Source organism: Anoplopoma fimbria, chromosome 12, assembly GCF_027596085.1.
Source record: "Anoplopoma fimbria isolate UVic2021 breed Golden Eagle Sablefish chromosome 12, Afim_UVic_2022, whole genome shotgun sequence".
NCBI lineage: Eukaryota > Metazoa > Chordata > Actinopteri > Perciformes > Anoplopomatidae > Anoplopoma > Anoplopoma fimbria.
Window position 1 is genome coordinate 9,049,439 of NC_072460.1, and position 14,120 is coordinate 9,063,558.

Below are 14,120 nucleotides of genomic sequence, written 5' to 3' on the forward strand. Positions count from 1 at the left end.
ACAGGAACTTTAATCTACACCAGTAAAGTGGATCAATCAAGACCCAGGGAAACTGAGAGTGAGACAGCACTGTGACATGGAAACCAGTACCCACAAACCTCTACTTGACAAACACTGGTCTTACTTTCACTGACACAGCTTTCAGTATAAGTTCATGTACAGTTAATGGACAATCCCAGCTCAAGGTCCACTTTCACACTTGTTGTTGAGCTTTTGAGTGTATCACATGGTCCTCATCCACGTTGACTGTCTTTCATTGCTTTGACGCATTAAGTTTAACCATCTGTAGTTCAATGGCAACTGAGCAAACTCAGTGTTTTCAACTGCTGTCTCCAAAGTCAACTAATGAACAGTCAAGTGCATGTATTAAAAGACAACATTTTGCACATTTTTGAAGCACGGGTGCTTCATAGAATTAATTTAAACAGGCCCTATAATGCTATTTTCGGGGTGCATATTTTTATCTCAAGTTACAGTTACAACATGTTTACATGCTTTAATGCTCATAATCCTCCTTGTTTTCAAAAAACTCTTCCTCCGGAGCTTTAGCTCCGTCTCTCTCTTTTGTTGTTTGAGGGCGGGCCAAACTAGCCGAAAGGAGTTTTACGTCACTTCCGTAACATTGTGACATCATAAAGTTACGTAAGTGAGGAGAGAATTCAATGGAGCCGTTTCAGGCAGCTCAGGGGCAGTGATTCTGAGGGGGAGGGTAACTCCTTTTAGGCATGGACTTCAGGTTTTACACTCTATGGACCTTTTACATGTAAAAAAAAATATATATAACACACTAAAGAAGAGGGAAAAAGTGGAAAAGCATAATAGAGCCACTTTAAGGATGGATGAAAAATGCAGAGGCTTCAATGCTTCTTGACATAGATTCTCCGGACGCTTCGACAAAACTCTCACACTGTGCGAGACAGGTTAAATAAAGTCTGTCAAACTGTACCATTTCAGTTTTGAAGTATAGCAGATGGTGCAATGAATGTTGCTCTTTGATGTAAATATTTAAAAAAATGATGCAAGCAGAGACATGTCATCAACTTGCGTCATTCATCTGCACTGGTCTCATGTTTAGAAAATGTAACAAACAATTAACAAGCTTTGGTCACAGTTCTGCAGCTTCTATGCATCAGAAATCCTTGAGAAAGGAACAAAGTGTGTACCTCTTGTGGTCAGGGTAAAAAAGGCAACATAGAAGGTTAATTTCGCATAGTGCATTAGTAGTCAGTAGCATTACACTAGCTCACCAATGTGTTATGCAACATTTCATTTCATATTCTGATTGATTATTTAGTAAATTTGGATTGTAGCAGAAGTCCAATTGTGGTCATGAAATGTCCAAAACACGTCATAATGTTGTTTAAAAGTGTTCTAGCGGTGGAGGACTTGTTGGACCGTGTGAACACAGCTTCCCTCTTTCATTACTTCAAACACCTTCTTAAACAGGTTTGGATTCAAGTCCTTCATGATGTTTAAAAGTAGAATTAGTTTCTCCTTTTTTTCTTTTGGACATGAATCTCTACTCCAGCTTTGCAAACTGTTGGCTAGTCGATAACAGAGCTGGTTTTAAACAGGAAAGAGACGTAACAACCTCGACGCATATACTGACTGCGCTGTATACATGCCCCTAAAGCCTGAGTTATATCGGCGTGTCCCACTATTTCTATTTATTTTGAATAAGGCATAACTTTTAATATTCAAACAGAATATGTTTACATTAGCCATATCAAATTCGTAACATTGCCATATTGGGAATAATAGTGGAATATGAGTGTGCATGTAAACTAAGTCACTGTCATTCTCATTAAACCACCAAGTGAGCTATTGAGACCCACATGGACGCATCTGCATTCAGTAGGTTTCGACACAAATGTATTTATTCTCCTAATTTTTCAGCCATCTGTATTACAGAATACATTCATTCATTTTCCGTAACCTGTTTATCCAGTTAAGGGTCGCAGGGGTGCTGGAGCTGATCTCAGCTGTCAATGGGCGAAGGCAGGGTACACCCTGGACAGGTCGCCAGTCTGTTGCAGGGCTGGCATAATAATAATACAAACAATAATAATCAATCATTTACACCTACAATGGGCAAATTATTTCTCTCATTTAACCCATCCCTAAGCTGCATGTCTTTGGACTGCCCGGGAGGAAGCCGGAGAACCTCGGAGAGAACCCACGGCATGACACGGGAAGAACCACAAACTTGTGTTACAGACAAGTGCTTGTCTGGCCCAGGAATTAGAACCCAACCATTCCACTCATTCACTGTGAGGGCAATTTAGTGCTTCAATGCACCTAAGCTGCATGTCTTTGGACTGTGGGAGCCCGGTATTACAGAATACCTACGATTAAAAAAAGAGTGTAAATTACCATTCACGTAAACTACGGATGATTTTTAAATGATTCGTATAATATTCTAGTTTAAGGGCCATGTGTCAGCAATCTTTGGCGTAACATTATGCCAGTGCCAGGTGAGCCAACCGTCTCCTCTATGGAATGTAGATATTTGGGGGAATTTTGGGGGAAAGTAATAGCAGGTATGGTAGCAAAAGCAGAAAGCAAAAAAAATGTAGACAAAGCGATTGTTAAAAGTTGTAAAAAGAAGGATGAGGGAGGCTTCTACTGAGGAAAGAATTGTGCACGAGGTCAACAGAGATAGGTTTGTCAATCAAAAAGATGTGTGTGTTTGTATAGTATAAAAGATATAAAGGAGGGGGAGAGAGGTGACATTCTATCTATCTCCACAGTCATGTCTTTTGACTGCTGAGATGCTCAATCAGACTCCACTTCTTCTGCTTCTCTTACAGTAGTACCTCAGGGGGACAAAACCTGTTCTAATTATTTTAGTCTCCTCTACAGAAATAGGAGTCCAGATTATCTTCTCCACTTGAAAGGCATGTTTCCATTTGCTCAAAATGAAAAAGGAGGATTCCTTGAGAAAATGGGCAGGTGGAAAGCTGGAGGCAATACATAGATTCCTGCTACTGCTCTGGATGTGCATATGTGTGCTTGAGTGAGTGTGTGTCTGTGTGAGAGAGTGTGGTGTGTGTGTGTGTGTGTGCGTGTGTGTGTGTGCGCACGTGAGTGGTATTCTATGGTTTGATTCAAATGATAAAAATCCAGATGCCTGTGTTTCTTAATGTAGGAGAATGTGTGTGAGAAGGAGACAGATCTACGCTCTGTGAGTGTGTTTTCTGCAGAGCGACATGCTGATACCTGCCCTGAACTTCTGTCTTTCTGTTGGCTTAAATTAAGAACTTGAAAATGAGTGCCCTGCTGAGTTAAAAAAGAAGACAGTTTAGCTTTTGGCAATACACACCCCTTTGTCATTTCCCAATCTGCATGATGTGGCTCCCTTTATTGGACTGGGGAATAAATGTGTGTGTATGTGTGTTTGACATGTCCTCATGTTTGACATTCTACCTTTTCTTTTTAAACCTGTACAGTACATTTAACCTGATAATATTACATATGGGGTTGTAGTGTTTAGCAAATGTTAGGGGATTGTTTTTTTCACAGCTGTGACCATGTGGCCAGGTAATCAGCTCATCTCTGTAAAACCATACAGCACTGATTTCACTACTGCTGGTTGAACTTGAGTTTTTATAACATGTATGTGCACTCCTAGGTTGCCTTCAGTTGTTACCTTGACCTCACAATAAAAACTTAAACAGCAGCAGTGCTTTATGCACTTTTATGGCCTGGCTTTAGACTTGGGCTAGGGCTTTGCCAACCTGACAGACCTGTGGACACTACTCAGTACTGAAATAAATATTTGCAACTTTCTGTGTGTTTAAAATTGTTTATTTATCTCCTGATTTGTGACAAAGTGTAACTGGGGTATTATAATACACTTCAAGTACAGGCAGTGAAAGATTGTGTTCCTAAGACAAAACACCTGATATCCAAGGCTACTACAGTATGCTTAAGCTATGGTTAAGGTTAGCCACAAAGAAATTGTTAAAGTAAGTCGTTTTTCTTATTATGCCATACATAAATTGTACATCTGTAATGGGAGTCAATTGCTGGTCCCTGCCTGAAAGTCAGACACACTACATAGGTAGGGGTCATAGGTAGGTCATAGGTAGGGGTTTAGATGTCATAGGTAGGGGGTTTAGATGTGGGCACATGTATGAACATGTGCCCACATCTAAACCCCTACCTATGACCTCACTACAGAATACTACCTTCAGCATTGATACTAAATGCTAGTATTGGACATGCATTGTTTACAGGAAATTTAAGCAATATTTATGAAATTCTTACTTTGACTGCAACATTTCAGCAGAGAAGTTGCTGGCTTAAATCTTGTCAAGAGGTAGCTTTGAAGGGGTCTTACCGAAACCTGCTAAATTTCTTGTCTGCGTTGTAAAATTAAATCTAAAAGATTGAATTGAACTAGATTTGAGTTTCCAAAAAGATGAGGGTTCCTATGCCTGTCTACCAAATGTAAAACTATAAGGTTGTAAGTGTGTTAGTTGCTTTGATCAGTCATGTGTGAAGTGTCTACTGTAGCTGTAGATGTCGATGCCTCCTCTTTATTCATTCTACTCTATGAGAAAACAATGCATGATTAACCACACAAGCTCACTCGATTCACACATCATAAGGTGCACACACATTCCATTGACATAGCATTTTTATTTCCTCATTGCTAAAGATCACTCACCTTTTTCATTTTTAATATTTGGTAGCAATTCAGGAGTCCTTATTTGATTCTTCTGATGTAGTAAAACTGAAACAATTTGTGATGATTAAAGCAACTTAAACACAGATTTCTTCTGAAATCCAGTGGTTTTAAGTGGCAATTCTAAGTGCGTGATGCTGGAAATTACTTTTCACTTTCTGCACCCAATTCATGGTGCTAGATAACACACACAAATATGCATTATAGTTTTCGTATCAAGTGTAGACCACATCATGTAAATGTCATGTAAATCAGATTCTGTTTGTCACAAAACGCTGACTTCCTTTTGCCAGTAGGCGGCACTACCTTGCATTATGAACATCTTACATTTGTGTGAATAAAATTTGATGTGGATCTGATTTACCTACTAAGAGTAGCAAGCCAAAGTATAGAGACTGTAACTTCCTGTTACCAGTAGGTGGCGCTATGACTTTGTGTAAAAAATGGCCTTTAGATGTCTTCAGGCCTGGAATCTCATCGAACATGTGAAATTAGGAAAAGATCTGACCATGTGGAGTCGAGTTACATCAGTTTATTTGTTCATGGCGAAGGATCAAAATTCGTCAAGCCGCCAAGTCGCCGTCCTTCAATGAATTCTTACAATCTTTACAACGAGTCATTATCAAGGTCTTAAGGCTTTTTATTTAAAACGCATATCTTTTGCTACATTTACACTGAGCGTCCACACTACTCTTACGTTGTAGATCACTGAAACAAGGTAGTTTAGAAACGCTACCTAAGTCGGGTAAGTTTGAAAACTCCAGGGTTACCTCAAAGTGTGGACGGCGGAAAATGTAGTGCAGTCACAACTTTTCTGATTCGTTACACATCCGGAAGAAAACAAACAACAACAGCCTTGATTATTGATCTACTAACAGTGGTTAGTTTAACATGGATAACTGATTCCTTACGTTTCTGACCTTATTGTCTATGCTAGCAGCTGTTGTGCAGTTATAGCAAAATAAAACTTGCCCAGTATACGTGAATACTCATGTGATAACCTTTTTCAGGCCTGCTGGTATGGACATAAATCCTTTAGAAAACGATTCTGAAACAACCGTGTGGACTGACATCGTTTTCGTTTTTAAAACCCTGGTTTTAAACGCAAAAGTATTAGTGTGGATGTAGCCATAGCATGTGATACAACTTCAGCTGCCATTTCAATTGTAATTAATTAAAATGAAACAGGAAAGCCCACTCTGAGTCTGAGATAAAGTTGAATGACTAATGAAAGTGATTTATTTGGTTTTCGCTCTGTTTCTTTCCAGGTTTGGTTCAGCAATCGAAGGGCCAGGTGGCGAAAACAAGCAGGAGCCAATCAGCTAGCGGCTTTCAACCACTTGTTGCCGGGTGGATTTCCTCCTACAGGGATGCCAACACTTCCTACGTACCAGCTGCCAGAGTCCAGCTACCCATCCAACACTCAAGGTAGAGAAGACAACACTTTTAGATGGGTGACAAATGATGGTGATGCAGTGTGTTAGTGAGGTGCTGGTCCACTACAAGCCACAACAGAATCAGTGCTGCTGGAGGAATTAACAGCATTCTTCCAAAACAAAAAAATCTTTTGTTTTGGTGTTTAGGTGTAGATGGTGGTGGAGGGCACTGTTTAACATATGGCTCCACAATCTTGCATAGGTGCTTTTTATCTTTTGATATAAAAAATATCATAGATCTGTTATGTCAACTTGTCAACATTATTTACACTTTGTTTGAGATAACTCAGACAAAGTGCAAAGTGACTCAAACTCAAAACAAACAGAAATGCACACAACTTAATTTAAACATACCGAATGGTGGGATGGCTGTTGAAGGTCATAGCATATGATATAATTGTCTTACTCATCAAACCACTCAGTGAGCTCTGTTCACTGGTCTGGACCCATCTGCATTCAGTATGTTTCTACTCTCATTTATTTGTGTATTGCCTTTTGTTTTTCACTTATGTATACTTTGTAAATTTGAACTCTGCAGTGTTTTACATGCCCTTACTTTCTGTGAAGTTAGAAACTCCATACTCTATTGAAAAACTTGAATTGTCATGTAGCACCTGTTTCGGTTGCGAATGTCATTTCCATCTCTAATTGGAAGACAAGTAAGCAACTTGGAAATCAAGGTGCAAATCAAACAGCTAGTTGCTAAAGAGACAGATATTTTCCTGGTTTGTGGAGACCAGCTTGTCTTTAGGTCCAAAAAGTGATCCATGAAGCTTTAAATAAGGGCTCCTTCCCACCTTTATTTCTGTTAATTTGCTCTGGACCAAGGAAAACAATTAGGGGTGTACTAGCCCCAAGTCCAATCTGTTACAGCAATAATAACAGCTATTATTAACATGATTTATTTTTACAAGCTACTTAATCCAAATACCAAAGGGTCTGGTATAAAACTTGAACACTAAAATTGATCAGCTTGAGTGATTGTTCTGAAATGAATGAAAGTTTATCTTGGTCGTTCAGGCCCCTGAAATTGAAGTGACTCAATGCACTAGACAGATGTAGCACTCTATTAAATACTCATGATTGTACAGAGGTGTTATAGAGATTCTACGCTAACATATGATCTTGGCCTGTTATCAAGTTACTCACAGAAGTATCCTGTGGCATGAGTCCCAACTGATTTGATTTGATACCACCAAGTTTGTCACATTATGCTGCAAAAGTGACAGTTGGAGACTGCTACTAGCTGAAATTTACATTACAATTTTTCACTCCCATCTAAGTACCGAAATGCTGCACTGTAGGCTGCTGTAAAGGAGAGCAGAGCTTCACACTATTTATGTCCTCTGGTGTCGCAAAGAGTTCACGAGGAAAAAAAGTATTATTAGACTGCAAATTAAAAGCATGTTATGAATCATCACAATTATGACTATGTAACACACTTTTTAACGGACTCCATGGACTGCTAAAGTACACACAAAAGCATACTGCCTTACAAATGATCTGCTTCTTATAAGAAGATCACTTCCTGAACGTTTCACAATCAGCAGATTGCTTTAGTAGTTTAACTTTTGAAATCACCAGCCCAAATGAACTGCACTCACTGGGAAAACACACCTGAGCTTGTTTGTTGAATTTAACAGATTAGGTGTGAAAGCACCCATTAATGAAGCAAAGCATGTGATCTAGTTCAGGGAGTCAAATCAAGTCTGCTGGACACTTACATGGTATACTTCTCTCCTTGCAACATATATCCACAATATGCTTTTCATTATTCGTAGCCTACTGAAGCTATGGGTCCCCTGCTCACCTGAAAACAATGCTGTCATCTGCTGCTGTTCATAGATATATCCAGGTTGTGTTTAGCACACAGAAGAAATGGATCTGTGCTATTGCACCCGGCAGCAGACTGGGGAATGAAGATTTGAGATGACCAGTGTATCTTTACGTGATCAGCTATGTGCTGTTGTTTTTTTCCTTTCAGACGGCGGTGGTACAGTTCACCGTCCCCAGCCGTTGCCTCCATCCACCATGCACCAGAACGGTCTGTCGGGCACTGACAGCAGCTCTGCCTACGGTCTGGCCTCGAACCGCCACAGCTTCTCCAGCTACTCTGACTCGTTTATGAGCTCTTCAGCACCTAGCAACCACGTCAACCCTGTCAGCAACGGACTCTCGCCACAGGTAAGACCTGCTGAACTACTGTAACACTTAAGCAAGAAGATGTGTAACATTAACTCAGTGAATCAAGAAGTAGATAGAACTAAACGTCAACCTTACCAGTTGACGTCTAATGCTTAATTGTATTCCCACTAATGCTCTGTTACGCTGACATCTTGGTGGGTCAGCTTGTTTGCTAGCTTGCAGGGAGTTGGATGGACAATCCATACCAGTTTAATCTTTGTGTTTTCCGTGAATTCTCTGGGACGTGTTAGCTTTGCACATGGGCTGAGGTAGGGGAGACGTGGCATAGAGAAAGAAAAAAATACATAAAGAAAAAATATTTAAAAAAATTGGCAGCTCCAAAACTGTGAATTGCTCCAAAGTGAATGCTCCAAAGGGTAGGCTGGTTGTTACCTTTTTTTTTTTATTTATTTTTTTTATTTGGTAGGGACAGTGCACATTAATAAAACATTTCTGTAAATGCGCCAGAGTTAGCCAAGAGGCTATTTTTCATCTATAGTCCCTAGACAGATGTTACAAAGTCACCCTAAAAACAGATAAGATTAAAATTACAAAATGATGTTAAAGAAAATAAGATTATCTTGCATTGTTATCTTGCACTAAAAACATATATATTAGAAGCAGAATACATACAAAAGCATGCAGAGTATGTAAATTAGTGTCATTTCAGTCTGACAGGGCTTAACAACAATAAGAGACTTGCAGGTAGATGAGAGGCGACAGGCAATATCAAGACAGACAGACAGGTGACAGCAGACAGACTGGGGGAAATTTAGCACAGACATATTGAGGAAGTAAGGCCCAGTTATGTTCTAGTGATGACAGAGCTGGGTGATAATTTACCATTTCTTTAAATAAGCTTTATATTAACTGTATGTGTCCCGTTGTCTAATGGTCACTGGGATGGAGTTCCATTATAGTGCAGCTTTTACAGAGAATGTAGACTGACTAAAAGCACTTTTCCTGAGTGGGATAATGCAATCACCTCTTACTGCACCTCTTGTGAGCCGATATGCAGTTGATCTGGTGGTTACAAACTGTTTGAGTGGAGGAGCGGTCAAGCCATATATGATCTTGTACATGAGACAGACATTCACATATTTAATCAAGTTTTCCCATCTGAACAAGTTATATTCTTGCAATATTGGGCAGTGATTATAAATAACAGTTTTTTTGTCAAGGATTTTTAGTGTTCTTTTATACAATAACTGTAGTGGTTTTAGATTAGTGGTGCTAGCCTGTGACCAGGTTGTTAAACAGTAAGTCATATGAGAAACGACCATAGAAAGCATGTATATCTTAGCTGCCTCTGTTGACATGTAATCTCATGTGAACCTGAAATTTGACAGATTCAATTTGACCCTGTTACAGACCTTTTTCACCTGTGTTTTGAATGATAATTTGGAATCAAAAAGTACTCCAAGATACTAGTATTCCGATACTACCTGTAGCCTCTCCCCAGATACAAAAACATCCTGCTCTACACTATCAGTGTTTGTTTTGGTAAAAAACATACATACAGTTTTGGACACATTTAATTGTAGACAGCATCGCTTTAACCATGCTGTTACATGGCGTTAGTGAGCTCATTTGCAACTTGTGTCATTTTGCTTCCATGTAAGTAAATGACAGTGTCTTCTGCATACATTTTGATATTGGTGTTAGGACATGCTGATGGAAGATCATTAATATATAAAGAAAATAGCAGTGGGCCCAGGATGGAACCTTGTGGGACACCTGTGGACAAATGGAGGGAAGGTGATTGATGGTTCTGTACTTGGACATACTGGGATCTATTATGCAGATATATAACTATATTTAGTTACAAGATCATGCAAGAATGTGGGGACACATACAACCCCGAAATCCTTCTTATCAGGCTACAAGTAATGCATTTGTGTCCGGTAAGCTAGAGCAAGCTTGCTCCTCAGTGTCCTCTGAGGAGCAACTGGCAGCTATGGGCCCGGCGAGGCGTCACATAGAGGAAGTACTCAGTTGGTTGCAATTGCAACCTCACCACTAGATGCCAGTAAATCGTACACTGTACCTTTAACTGCTCACCCCCTATGGGTTTATAAGTACAATAATATTGTACAATTAGTTTTTTCAAGCATTCCTGAGTCTGTGCTATTAACTACATCGTTCGACTCCATGGCTTCTTAAGGATTCTTTCTTGAACTTAAAACCACAGAAGATGTTCATTTGGACGGAAAATCCTTTCCACACTTCAGGAGGGAAAATAGAACAGAAATAATCTTATAATATTAACAGATGTTGCTGTCAATGTAGGCTTTTCTATAGAGAAAATTTAGAAATTATAGCTGATGTCCAAGTACCTTTACCCTGTATTCTTTCTGTTTATGTAAATGAGTGTATATTCTCTGTGAACAGAGTAATAGCTTTTTAGACCAGTGTTGAACTAGATCCCCTGAGTCAAATTTGTTTATATTTTCACTGGACCAAATATACCTGGGTGACTACATAGAGCTGAAAAAAAAAACCGACTTTCTGTAATACACGGCATTCCATTTCAATTTGTATTCAATAATCAGTTTACTGATTTTAGCCATTCAATTCTTGCAGTTGTGGAATGGTAAATAGGAGGATTGGGAGAAGTCCCGTTAAGGCTGGTACCACTTTGGACCGTAACCATTGGTTACCTTACCATTGTGAACCGTGCTCCTACTGAGAAATGTTTGCTGTTACAGCGGTGTTGGGTAGCAGTCATAATTGGGAATACGATACCAGTTTGATGAAGTGGAGTAAAAATAATACAGTATTCTATTCTTATATTCAAGTGTTAGTCATAATAGCTTGGATTTACAAGGGGAAATGTTTTCATGAATTTTGAAGAAATAAACATTTAGTTTAGCTGGACATTCATACTGAACAGGACACTTTGAGGTTACAGACAGAAGACTTATTCAGGACATTAAGCTATTGTCTTTCAGACACTGAATTGTCTTTAGCTCTCCTCCCTTGCCTTCACCCATGGGCATTGGTAAACTCTTAGGATGAAAGTGAGCCCCACTCCATCCCCACAAAAAGGTATGACTTATCTGTGTTTCACAAAACTTCATGTTAACAAATGTTACAGCAACAGAATATGAGGCAATATGTTTTGCATTCTGGAAAGTGAATGATTGGTTTACAATATTTTCAATAATGTCAAAAGCAATCACCCTCCTATAAAACTTATATTTTTTGATTCCCTTTAGCAAAATGCCTTAAAATCAGTTTGGATAGAGTAAACTGTGTGAATAAAAACAAATTGTGAGGAAAAACGCCACAATGCAGCCGCGGAAGTGTATGGCCAATCCTCCGGTCCCTCCAAACATTCCTACTGTTTTCGCTTCACACTAAAAGCATTTAACTGGGAAAACACTAATAAACTTTTAAAATGAAGAAGTCACAGGAAATTCTACAAAACAAGGTCATTTGCCAGCAGATCAGTTTCAAATATTGCAGGAAGTAATGAAAAGCCATGATCTAGTTTCCCATACGCCAATGTAAAATATATGAAATATATGTACATATGAGGTAAAAACATATATGTACATGTATGTAAAAAACTATAATTGGAACAATTTCATATCTTGACATATATGTATAGCCCATAGAAATATGTATGTATAATACATGTTTTTACATATATGCCACATATATAATTATCTATACATATAACATATATGTTTTTGTATAGATGTGTAATATACAAATTAAACATATATGAATAGTATATTATGTACATATATGATATAAATGCCACTAATATACAGCAGGTAAAATAAGTATTGAACACGTCACCATTTTTCTCAGTCAATACATTTCTAAAGGTGCTATTGACATGACATTTTCACCAGATGTCGGTAACAACCCAAGTAATCCATACATACAAAGAAAACAAAACAAAGAAGTTCAGAAATTAAGTTTTGTGTAATAAAATGGAATGACACAGGGAAAAAGTATTGAACACGCTTACTGAAATTTATTCAATACTTCGTACAAAAGCCTTTGTTGGTAATGACAGCTTCAAGATGCCTTCTGTATGGAGAAACTAGTCGCATGCATTGCTCAGGTGTGATTTTGGCCCATTCTTCCACACAAACAGCCTTCAAATCTTGAAGGTTCCGTGGGCCTCTTCTATGAATTCTGATCTTTAGTTCTTTCCATAGATTTTCTATTGGATTGAAGTCAGGTGATTTTCTGTGGAAAAGAAAATAAGCATTAATTAGAAAAGGAAAGTTCTCCGTTTTGTGTCTATCGCTCTCCTCAAAGCCTCAAACTGGGACTTCAGAAGTCCGTTCCGTAGGGCTCATAACGCCGCTGGACACGCTGCTCGCTAATCTTTCCAACTACAGCTGCTTCCTCTGCATGTCGGCAGTAGTAGAATTATAAAATGCAGAATTGAACTGCGCAACAGCTGCTAGCAAAGCAAACTAACAGCTAGGTCAACAATGCCTGGAATCAGTTATCCATGTTGCATTAACCTGGTAGTCGATCGGTAATCAAGGCTGGTGTTGTTGTCTTCCGGAAAACGGTCACGTGGTAAGGGGGTGACGAATGAGGAAAGACATGTCGTAACTCCTAAGACCCAATTAAATAGCGAACGCGCGTGCCTACGTCATCGTTTTTGAACTGCTTCGTTTTCCACCATCCACACTATCAGGAAAACGCAGCGTTTTCAAACTTATCCTTCCTCGGGAGCGTTTTTAAACTCCTCTGTTTTCGGTGCCCTAAAACTCCGATAAAATGTGGACGCTCGGTGCAAACGAAGCAAAAGATACGCGTTTTCAAACGAAAACGGGATAATGTGGACATGGCCCTAAGTAATTTAACATACTTACTCATTAAGGCATCAGCTCCGGCGGTGTCCATGGTCTCCTTAGCTTCTAAAGGGCCGGCCTTTTTGGATTTGCCACCTAAGAAACAGCAACATTTTAGAGATTAGAACAAAAGCAAAATGCCATTTTGCTTTTGTTCTAATCTCTAAAATGTTGCAACCACAACCATGCACTGGGGTTAGGTCGATGTAAGCATTTTAAAACATTTTATTGTGTCCCCTAAGTAAGAGGTAGGCAGAGCACAACAGACAACTCCAGCCTTGGTCGTTCTCACTGGCTGTGGTGAGTGACAGGCTGTTTGGTTGTTTAGTGCAGCTGATCCCGTCAAGAGGAACAGTGTGCTTTCATCATAATTAATGCGGGCATTGTTCAGCCTGGTCTTTAAGTCAATAGTATACCATGGTGGCATGGAGCGTCATCTCCATCAAAATTTCAGAAATTTGAAGGTATTTGAAATTATGTAGTGGGCAGCCCATTTGTATTGGAGATGCTAGTTTTAGGTTTCAATAGAAAAGATGATACAACCTTTTTTGGGGTAGATGGTCCTTCATCCACATCGCTGTCATCCACAAACTTCAGGGTAGGCCTGCAAACACGTTTAGCGGGAATTTCTGGTCTTTGCTGTTTGTCCTTCATTATCCTTCCAAGGGTTGACTGCCTCTCTGTGGGAAACATAAACATGAATAGATATGGGATATAAAAAGGATACATAAATAAAATACATTTTGTTTACCTTATTTTTTTACAATATGAGTTTGACTATTAAAAGGCACTATTTATCGAAATGGTGTTCACAGTAGTCAAAAAAAAAGTAACCCTCTCTGAATAATTCTGAGATGAATAAAAAACTATTAATTTATGTAGTTATTGAACTATATTGACTCATTTATAAATATTTATTCATAAATGTAATGCCTAATTTATTTATGTGAGTATTTATTTCTAAACCATATTTATTTATTTAAC

The 14,120-nt window shown here is 38.9% G+C and overlaps 1 protein-coding gene across 2 annotated transcripts in view; it reads left to right on the top strand.

The window, feature by feature from the left end:
• LOC129100424 (paired box protein Pax-7-like) overlaps positions 1-14,120 on the top strand; it is a 64,055-nt gene that overhangs the window by 26,382 nt on the left and 23,553 nt on the right. For both annotated transcript variants that reach the window (XM_054610049.1, XM_054610050.1), the window contains exons 6-7: positions 5,959-6,118; positions 8,111-8,310. In XM_054610049.1, coding sequence (XP_054466024.1) covers positions 5,959-6,118; positions 8,111-8,310 — 360 coding nt within the window. The remainder of the gene's footprint in view (positions 1-5,958; positions 6,119-8,110; positions 8,311-14,120) is intronic.